Source organism: Perissodus microlepis, chromosome 15, assembly GCF_051167445.1.
Source record: "Perissodus microlepis isolate ML-2025 ecotype Zambia chromosome 15, ASM5116744v1, whole genome shotgun sequence".
In the NCBI taxonomy this organism is placed as follows: Eukaryota; Metazoa; Chordata; class Actinopteri; order Cichliformes; family Cichlidae; genus Perissodus; species Perissodus microlepis.
In genome coordinates, this window is record NC_140475.1 from 1,758,237 (window position 1) to 1,769,426 (window position 11,190).

The 11,190-nt window shown below is 40.9% G+C and overlaps 1 protein-coding gene across 1 annotated transcript; it reads right to left on the bottom strand.

Moving 5' to 3' along the window:
- Window positions 1-5,818: 5,818 nt before the first annotated feature.
- Window positions 5,819-6,961, bottom strand: LOC146371385 (uncharacterized). Its single transcript, XM_084953321.1, has 3 exons — window positions 6,854-6,961; window positions 6,354-6,446; window positions 5,819-6,151 (listed from the first exon to the last, which is right to left on the bottom strand). Exons 1-3 carry the CDS (start codon window positions 6,956-6,958, stop codon window positions 5,819-5,821), a joined length of 531 nt encoding a protein of 176 aa, XP_084809447.1. The 5' UTR covers window positions 6,959-6,961.
- Window positions 6,962-11,190: the final 4,229 nt, after the last annotated feature.

Here is an 11,190-nt window from a genome sequence, read left to right on the forward strand (position 1 = left end):
TTAATTGCAAATGAATGAGTGCGCAGTTCACTGAAAACATTCAATGGATGCAACGAAAAACAAGAAAGAAAGCAAACTGCAAAAAAGGTGGTGAACAGGAAACGACATAAACAAGTGATGAACAAGGTTAGTTTTGTTTAAAAGCGTTTGCACTGGTTTAGCAAAAAAAAAAACCATCTGTGTGTCAGGTGATTGAATTTCTTGCTTGTATAACTTTGTTGGCGTTAAAAAAACCCAACACATAAAATAATTCTGTAGTACTTAAGAAACCTGTCCAAAGGCCTGTCTCCCCTCACCACACTCCCTGCCGGTAACTGATGCCCTCAGGGGTCGGTGCGTTGGTGGTTCTTGGTGTCCGGGGCTGGGCGCTCAGGTATGTACCAGCTCACTCCCGGTGACTACTTGGCGTGGCCTGGTGCCTGTTGCTCGGTCAGGCCTCTTCCGGGGCGTAGGGGGGCCTCCGGGCCTGCGACTCAGTTCACTCTGGCACAACTGGCTGCCGGCAGAGCCCTCCGGTGGTCCTCCTTGGGCTCTCGCACTCTGGGGCCTCAGACAACAATTCTGACGGCTAAAGAACCAAATGGGACAGGCACAAAAAAAAAAAAAAGAAACCTGTCCATTTATGGACTATAAAGTCAGATTTGGGGTCGGGGTGGGCGACAACTGATAGGTAAGTGTGTGTACAGTACAGTAATGGACACAAGCTTACGGTACTATTTCATAATATTCATGGTTGAGTATGAAGTGTTACATATAAAACTGACTGTGGTTACAAGTGTTCAGTTTGTCCCCCTCCACACGTACGACACATGTCCAAACAATAGTCAGACATGTACTTGCGAACCAGCCCGTTCTCCCGAGGCGTAACAATCTGACAATTTGTCAAATCCAGAGGCGTTCCTGAGGAATGTGAAATGTGACCTTCAGCGTTCTTATGCTACGCGCCGCGTTATGGATGAAATCCAGCAGAATGACGCTCCCACAGTAATACACGTTCCAGCAATGTATTCCAACCCTAACCTTATCTCTAACCCTAACCAGCACTTTAATGACATTTGTGACATTTGACCAAAGTGATTTAAGTAAAACGAACATGTGTAGATTCATTCCAAACGGTTCTCATGTTTCCTCATGTTTTTCGTTCTCGTAATATAGGGACGTGTCGGGTGCCCGGAAGCGTAATATGTTGACGATTTATCACCTAGCATAAAATGTTATGCTTTGGGAGTGAGAACGTGCTGTACAAGCACGTAACAGTGGCTACCGTGAAACTCACGAATCCGTTATTTCTAGCAGTCCACGTTTTTATTGTTAGCAGTGAATGGCTGTGGAATTACAGCACTTTGAAATCCTGTCATTATTTTTGATACACGCTGTATATCTACAGCCCTGTTTATAATTATGAATTATTATTTCAATTATGAATTGGGAATTTGTGATCATTTCACTTCAGCTCTGATACTAAAGAAAACAGTTCACAATAAAATTTGCAGCATTTATTCTTCTCTGCACTTCTGCCCTAATGCCTTCCTTTATTCTCCATATGCGAATGTAATTGAACGCATTAATTTTAAGTAAGGCAAAATCGAAAGTACAATATTCATTTAAACATTTAGGGAATAACAGGCTCCTGCTCCAATTAAAAGGCTTTAAAAGAAACTCGACACCACTCATTTTGATTAACACATATGATGATGGCTTTTAAGGCAAAAACAGACCTCCTTCAGTCTTGCTGATGAAGGAGGTGTCATCATTAGTGACCCTGCTATCTGCTCCATGGGAAGCCTTTGTGATAGATTACACATGAAATTGAGTCTTCTGCTTTTTTAGGGTCTTCTGTGTACGACTCTTCATTCTTGGGTTGTTTTCCTTTGCTGCATATTTTTAGTATGTTTCAGCTGTAAGATGGAAACCTGGAGGTTTTGACCAGTAGTTGCTGGACCGTGCTCGCAGATGGGAATATTTACCAGGTCAACTAAGCATAGGGGGCTTTGCAGAGAGCTGGGTGACGATACCGAGGAATCTCAAAGCTGTTATGAAAGGGGAAGAGAACAGATCTTGTGCTGCTCTTGAACTCTGCTTGTGCACTCTGTGGTCCTGCGGGCCTTTAAGAGCAGAGGTAGAAAGATGGGTTTTTGTAGACAACTACACAATTGTTGCCTCTCAATAGAGTAAGAAACTCAGTGTTAAAAATGTGGCTTCTCAAACCTCAAACAAGAGGTGGAATGGAGCGCTTTAGCAACTGCTTACTTAATCCATGCTTGTCACTACCCAAAAATGTAAAAGTGTGACACATATTTATATACACCCATGTCTTGCTCCTAATAGATTACTCGTGAATTAGCTATATTTTTTTCGTAGATTTTTTAAAGTTAACAAGTCCAGCACAATAATCCAAACACAGTAACATTATGTAGCATCACATGAAACTGACTCTATGTAACCAAACTGCTCCTACATAAAAACCCGCTGTGCCTTAACACACTGATTTATATCTGTTAGTTATGAGCCATTCTCTTGATAACCTGAAACTAATAATAATAATTTAAACTAAAACTAGTGAATGAGCCCATAAAGTAGTTTTTTTAAACCTACTGAAGTCACAGAACAAAGGAGGCTTCTTTACAGCCTGGGCAGAGCAAGTCCTTTCAGAGCCAGAGTAGTCGCCCCCTGCTGGCCATTAAAAAGAAGACGAGTTTAAAGCGATTCTACATTAGTATCACTTTTGAGACCCCGAGGGTACGTCCATTTTTTATACTCCCTATGGCACAGGCACACGTACCTGCAAATTAGTAACAACAATATGCTTTTATGTTTTTAATGCTGGTAACATTGGCTGGTTACATTTTAACATGCTTAGAGAATCTGCCTCATGTGGTCACTATAGGAACTACAGCTTTTGAGATTTCTGTGTTGTTTTTTTTTTTACAGTGAATACAGCGGCGCATTCTCACCAGCTAGACTTGTAACCTACAAAGCTGACTTAAAAACACTATGACGACAGCGCGTATTGTTATCAGCGGTGGGTATGCGCATCTGCCAGTGACGATAATCATATGAAGGTCAGCTTAGAGGATAAATGTTCGTATGGTTTCTGTTTTTATTTGGTGGCGTTCGTTCTCTTGAGTTTCTAAGGGTTTAACTTTCCGTTTCATGTCTTTTTTTGGAGTTTCTTGCTTTATTTTGCTAATCAGCTGCCTTCCTGTCTTTGCCTCTTTTATTTCCTCTGCCTTTGTAATTGTCTTCTCCCAGCCCAATTAGGTGGGTCTCTATCTTGTTTTCCAAATTACCCCTAGTCTCTACTTACTCCTCTGCCTTGTTTTCTTCTTCTGGATTCCTTTTTCCGGTTTTGTTCTTTAATTAGACTTTCTTCTATTGAGCATTTGTTGTTTCCTGCTTGCACAATGCAGGGATTTTTGCTCTTTGAGGAAGCTTCATTAAACGTTATTGTCATGTCTTACCCACCTGTCTGAAGAATGAATTTGGATTGTCATTATGAAAGAAATACATCATCTATAAAATTAAGAGGAGTTATGTGGACTACTGAAGGGGGAGTATCTTGATAAATATGCCTTCAGTGCATCATCAAAGCATGACTTCTGCAAATGAATGTCAAACGTTATGAAAAACTATTTAATGTCCTGGTGCCACAATTCCTCACAAGAAACTTTTAATGTTTTCACAACTTAATCACTTCTAACACTTTTTCTATATTTAGAAACAAATCAGAATTTTCTTGACGTGTTTCTTTTTAATTTTCAGAGAGAACTTTTAGTAAAACTGACTGAAAGACTCTGGCATCCGAGTCGGATCCCCGGATGACGGGAAGCGATTTAAGCTAATCAAAAATCATTTCGTTCAAAGATGAAAACTAATATTGAACCTCAGATGTAATCATTGCATTTAATCAAGGATGCCGACACGTATGGAATCCACATAATTTGTTTACTGATATGCAGAGACCTGACATTAATACATCTAATTTTTTTCCACGGGCACTATTAGAGCAGGCTGAAATGGACTTTGATCAGTGATTTGGTTACAAAATGAATCGCACTAGAATTAATGATGTTCGATTACTGTGCAGGCCCACTTGTGAGATGCTAACTGCACTCATTAGCCCCTGAACTGGGCAGGTGTGAAATGGGCGCCCACTGTGTGTCGATACGAGCCCCTGCCTCAATGTGCAGCGCACAGCATTATCAGCGGCTGTTTAGACAGAGCCAGCTGATAAATAGGAGGGCAAAAATGCACTTAAACTGATTCATTTGATTAGCATTGGATGTGATTTTTTTTCCACTGGAGACAACCTGTTCATTTCTGTGAGGGCGTTGAATCTATGCGCCTGCTCGTGTGTGTGTTTGTGTGTGCTGGCTGACAGATGTTCTTCTAGTCAAACCGTGAAAATACCTCCACAACAAGTAAATTTAGGTGAAGCCAATACTTGTGCCCAGAAAAACAGATTCTTTATACCAGATGGATCAATAGTTTTCTGCAGTGGAGAGATATCCTGGGAACATTCGGCTGGCCATTCCTTTGAGCCTCTGCAGCTCGCTCTCTATATATACTCCAGCATTAGAATTAAAATGAATGCTCACAAAAAAAGAAAAATGGAGGCAGTCCAGATGCCACAGAGCTGCTGTGCAGAGAGGGAAAGTGAAATCAGGGTAAGTTGCTGCTGCTTCTACCCCTGTGACAGCTTCACGCTGAATGCACATTAATATTCCTGTTTTGAGTTTTATCCGGGTTTTGATCGTTTTCTGAATATGACTTTTTTATTGAAAAAATGAGGAGCCTGATTATTTACGTCCCAAATGCTGCAATGCATGATCATTGCAGCATTCGGGTTTCTGGTCACTGGTGTGCAGCGATCAGAGTAAAATGTTTCCATGTCCAACAGGCAACAATCAGGACATTAGTGGCTCATTCGGTAGAGCAGATCGTCTGCTTATCGTGTTCAGTCCCCGGCTCGTCTACACGTCAAAGTAGCCTCGATGATCATAGTGAACCCTGAGTCGGCCTCAGAGTGGCTGAATGTTGGTTAAAAGAGCTTAGGAACAGGAAGTGTGTGAATGGGTGAGCGAGGTTTGTAGAAAGAAATCACTCCATAACATTCAGTCTGCTATAAACGTTTGGCTGGTTTGTGTTGATTTGTGTTTCCATCTGGAAATACACTCACTGTAAATAAAGGATGGAACTGTCTTGCAAATTTGAAAATCAAAGCGCCTTTAACCTGCACTCTTTCAAAAGTCTGCAGTTTAGACTTTTAAGCTAGAAACAATTTAATCAACAAAGGGCCCACTGTAAGAATTTACCCAATAAATCTGAGGTAACAATTTGCATTGACTTTTTTGGGGTAGATTTAAGTCAATATATTGTGTATAAAATAGCTTCAATAAAAAGCTATGAAATACTTAATTAAATTGGGTAAAATTTACCCCATATTTACGTATATATTCAACAGCTACTTACTCATTGAAATTAGGTAAAATTAATTTTATAATTACTAATAAAATTTAATTATTATCAGTTGATAAACATTACCTATTCATATAAGGTAAAATGTACCCCCCCAAAAAAGACATTCAGATGGTTCATCATCTCAATGTTTTTATTACATAAAAACACAGAATAAAGTGCAACACAACAGCTAATGCAGACAACAAAGGCCACTTAGTCCATTTTAAAAGCCAAAAGCACAGAAACTCTACGAGGTTGTTTCTGTGCATGTACGTTATCAAAAATATGGATACATAGAACAGAACACTAACATTCAATCTGTGCTTGCTGTCAGAAGAAAAATTACAGCTCCATCAAGCTATGTCTGGACAAAAGATCCTCTGGGAACAGGAGGGGAAACGTGTGTGCATTGCACAAGCTTATTTTTAAACTTTTTCAGTAGTTTCGCCCCGTCAAGTTCCAAAAAAAGTTTTTGAAAAGTATCAAATGTGTTCTTCAGCTCCTTCGGATATTCGAGGTTGAGGGCATATATCAGTCCCATCAGCAGTACACATGCCTTTGTTCGGCTTCCACATCCCTCCATCACTTGGTTTCCCTCAATCACAATGGACACATCTGATGGATCCTCCTCAGCCATGATGTTGTGGATCACGATCACCTTCATCATATTGTCTGTGTAATCCTCACATTCCTACATGTTAAAAAGAAAGAAAGAAAAAGCATACACATGTTTTATTTGATTTAAGATGCTTTTTCAGTACATTTCAGTTTATCTAAAGAGGGGAGTGGACACGATGGATAGAGAAGGGGAGAACAGGGGATAGGAGAGGACAGGAGAGAAGAACATTAGGATCCCTTGAGTTAATAAGTAATCTGTTATCAATATGACAAACCTGGCAGTCATGAAAAAGATCTTCTTGTCTTTCCCCGAGGTAGCTAATGAGGCAGCAGATAAGGAGATCCCTTTTCTTCTCAATGCTTTGTGTCTGTAGGGAGATACAATTTAGTGAAAAGACTAAGTCGAGTGATTTACTTACATTAAGACTGAATTAAAAACAAAAACGTGGCTGATGTCTATCTCCAGCTTTCAACAGGTGAGAAGCTGGGTACACCCTGGACAGTCAATCACAAGGCAACATAGAGACAGACGGGATAAACAACCACGCACACACTCAAACCTAAGGACAATTTGGAGAGACCAATTAACCTAACAGTCATGTTTTCTGACTGTGGGAGGAAGCTGGAATACCTGGGGGGAACCCACACATGCACAGGGAGAACATGCAAACTCCATGCATAAAGACCCTGGGCCAGGATTTGAACCCAGGACCTTCTTGCTACCCACTGCAGCCCTCCACAATTACATATTTGTGAGAAAAGTCAAATAACATACGTCATTCAAAGTGTCCAGCAGAGGTCTCATCTTGGAACCAGCAGCTCCTCCTTTGGCAGGCATAAGCTGCAAAAGACCTGGTGTGTACTCATCAAGTTTCAGCATGAATGTCTCCGCCAAAGAAACTGGTGATGTGTCTGAACTCTTCGATGATCTAAGAAGGGGACAAAAAAAACAATGAAATGACTGACCAGATCTCATAGTTATAACATGAATGTTTTTTTATTTATTTGTTTTCCTCCTGAAAAATCTCCCTATAGCTGGAGTTCATGATGCTGCTGTGTCCCAGTGTTTCCACGCAGTGCGATCAGCTGAGCGGATAATGAAGCAGATACGTGAGCAAAGCTGTATCTGCATGAGAGAACAAGCGACTACTGCCACACACATTTTTAAATACAAGCAAGCATGCTTCAGAGTTTTTCAGAAAGTTCTGGTGCTGCTAAAACAAAGCCGCCAGTTACAGCTGGGAGAAAGCTTTCCGTGAACTCTCCGCGATGATGAGGAGCTACAGATCAATGGGGAGACGCAGACAGAAGCAACAGCTGATTTTTAAGAGTTTAAAACACGACTGTTGGGAATGATCTGCCCAATGTTCATAGAATCTCAAAGACATACAGGATTTAAGTTTGTTTACCTGTTTTATGTGTTGACCCAGAAGCAGAGCCACCACAACTTAAGGATTGCGCCTCTCATTTCTCAAAAAAATCGTCTGACGTCCATTTTCTTTTCCATCAAGGCAGGAAAGTAGTTTGCAAAGACCGTGATTCAAATTCATGGGCTGCATCCTCCTGAGGCCGCATTTGTAGACCGATTATGCCACAGCGACGCGCCGAAGGCTGTCCAAATTCGTGGACTCCTCCGAATGTCGCCGACAAATGCGTCCTCCTTTTCCTCGAATTTCAAGGATGGGTCGCGTGTGTCCTTCGTGGCCCACCTTATCCCAGAATTCATAGCGCGGCCCAGCCAAACTCCAGTTTCCGGCAATGGCGGCCGCTACTAAGTTTTAAAATTACTCTTATTAATCTTTCTGGGTCACAAAATAAACTTTTAACATATTTTCAGGCGAGAATGTGGGTGTGTAAACTTCAAATATCTGCTCCGTTTATCGAGACATCATTTGCAAAAGTGACTGGTCATGCATGCTGACTGATAAAAAGCGCACCACGAACACATTTCATTGCAACTTACCGGCAGTTGTCTAGACGGTTAACAGACAGCAGCAGATTCAAAGTTTTATTTCAAGTAATGGTGCATTACACAGACGTAAGCAATACAAGTGAAGTGTAATAGCTCATTACTTCAAAAATTACCATTTGCATACGCTATTATATATTATTCACCCTGTGTAAATAGCTCACCTTCACTTCTGTGGTTCGATCGGGTTTGTTGGAAGCTGAAGAAAGGACCCAGAATTTGCTTCCTGTCCCGCTTGGTCAAAAAGCGCGGTCTGGCGCAATTAGGAACATAAGACTTATTGTTTTACTGTATTTTCTAATGTAATGTTGTTACTGTTAGGAAAAGGGTATAATTAACCCATTACTTTATAGTTCCATGCCTGAGTGCAATATTAGAGTAAATTTTACATGATTTGCATAGGTTATATATACCTCTCTCCAAAATAGCTTTTATCAGTGCATGTTGTTGTACATGTAGAATTACAATAAAGGGCTGTTCCATTCTATTCTACTCTATTCTAATATTTTTCTCTGACAAATAAAAATGAGATGTAAATTTTATTTGTATACCTCCTAATCGCCCATCTCATGGGTGGGATGTGTCTGGCTTAGTTAGAGAGATGGATACGTGCCATCCATGTTCCTGAGTAGGTTAGGTCAGGTTAATAAAATGCTAGTATTTCATCATCAAAGCTGAAGTACACAACAGTGATTAAATTAATTGTCAGAAAATCACAAACAGCCTGCGTCAGGACACATTAGAAAAATATTCACCACCCTAAACTGTACACAGAGGCCGAGCCCACTGTATTTCATTCTTGGGTATAAACACACTTTGTAATGCTGTGAGTTGCACCGTGCGACTCTACAGGCACTGGCACTAGCTTCAAGTGGCCACAGGAGGAGCTGTGGTTTTTGGCACATGTGTGCTCTGGAGGCTGGCCATGGTCATTATCCTGGTGTTGGTCATTAACTCTAATGCAATTCTATTTTCACATGTATCAAACGCCTGAGACTGTAACTGAGGAAAAGCTCCCACACAGCTTTATTCACAGTGGCATGCCCACTGCATGACATTTTCTCACTTTTTTTTAAAGTAAGACTTTACCTGCTAACTCATTTCCTTATTGGCTAATGTTGGTCCTGCATAGCCAACGAATAGCTTTGCTTTATTTTCTGTCATAGATACAGTAAACTTTTATAATAGCAGCTGCTCATATTAAAGAAAGTTTTAAATAATGAGATAATAATAATTAGGTACTGATCAGGGTGCTATAACTACTCTATTTGAGACCATTCTTTCTCCTTTTGACTCTCTGTGATGACCGTGAGAGCAAATATCCCATTTCCAGCAAAGAAGTCCAACCTGCTTGTGCACCAACACCATGCAGAGCTTCTCTTGTAGAGTCCAAAAAACAAATTATAGAGCTGTAAATATACATGCAGGCCACCTTGAAAGCATTTACTAGGAGAAAAAACCACACCTGCTATTTTATATATTTTATATATGGATATTAAAGTGCAGCACTTTGATATAAAATTTGAATAGCTTGTTATTTACAAGAGAGAGAATAACTAGTTTATCAAATGGTCACGATGGTTATAAGATTACAAAGGAAGAATTGTGGCTCTCAAATATTTTAGTAAGCAAGGTGACATGACAGTGTGAGGAGCAGTAAATGTGCTTTTCTCTGCTGGGCATTATGAAAGGGGCAGGTTTGGATAGATATTGTCGATTCTCTAAAGCACATTTCATTCAGCTCTGCATCTCGAACGCTCGGAAGAATAGAGCAGCCAAGCACAATACTGCGTCTATGCAGGAATCTGTCTCAAACTCTTAACTTCATCCCTCTTGAAATCCTATTGGCAGATAATGACATACTTACGTTTCGAGGGTTTAACAAGTGGAGGCCTGATTCTCTCTGCTACTCTTTTCCTGTACTGAGAGCAGTGAGAAACAATAAAGTGTGAAGCTACAAAGTAAAGTCACACAGAAAGGAGTATTTTTCTTATCATGAGACTGATAAACAGCTCAAAGCAGCGACACTCTTCACTGTTCCTTAGTTTTGCTTGTAGGCTTTCTGTTTATCCATTCAGATAGTCATATGTCTGTGTTACAGCTGAACTTCCCGACGGTGTGATCAAGGCCATTTTTCATGCCATGTCAGTCAACATCCAGCATCCACTGCAGAGGATGACATGCAAAGGGTTGGGCTAACCTTTAATTACAGCCTATAGTACACAGTGTTGAAAGGCAAGTGATTCATAGACATTAAGAAGTTATGCATTAAAAAGATGGCTTGGTATTCATGACATGCTCTAACAGAAGCATGGAGATGACTTGATTGTCTGTATAACATCCAGCCTCAGCACAGATGACTTTTAGTCATTCTAAATGTTGTTATGACTGCGAGCTCTGCAGCTGAGGCCTACCTGATAGCATCACATTGTACACAAAGCGCACTTCCGTTGCCGGGCTTGGCGAGCGCACGTTGAATCCAAGGTTCACAGTTCCTCTCCTATCAGTATGACTGATCGCCGGCATCTGTGCTGAGCTAGCACAAGCTAATGATGCATCGCATTGACTGCATTGATCCAAATGTCGCACTTCAGCCTTATAAAATCAGAGTGACTATAGAATAACGATGAGGTGAAAAGATAACTGAAAGACATTGCCCTACGATGGACGGGTGACCTCTCCATGGTTCAGCCCGCACGTCGCCCTGTGATGCTTTCTGTGGAAATGGTTATATGATAGTATATAGGGACACTTTTTAATCAGAGTAAGCATCGTCAGTTAAAGCCCTGGGATATTGATCTGGTTGGTTAAGTAGAAGGGGGAGTTGTTAATCAGTTTCGGCTGCTTCGGTGTTATGTCCCAAAACAGGAATGGTTTTACAGGTGGAGGCTCCTCATGTTTGCTATTTTTTCACTAGTTTTGCATTTGGCTAGAGTCAAAAGCAGAGATACTGGGAAACAGGCAGTTACTCTGGGAGAGCTAGACAGGGCCATAGAAGGCCCTCAACCATCACTGGGACCAGTATCTGCTCCTTTGTGCAAGGAGGACCAGGATGAGCACTGCCAGGACTACAATATGACTTCCAGCAGGCCACTGGTGTGAATGTCTTTGACCAAACAATCAGAAACAGACTATGGGGATGG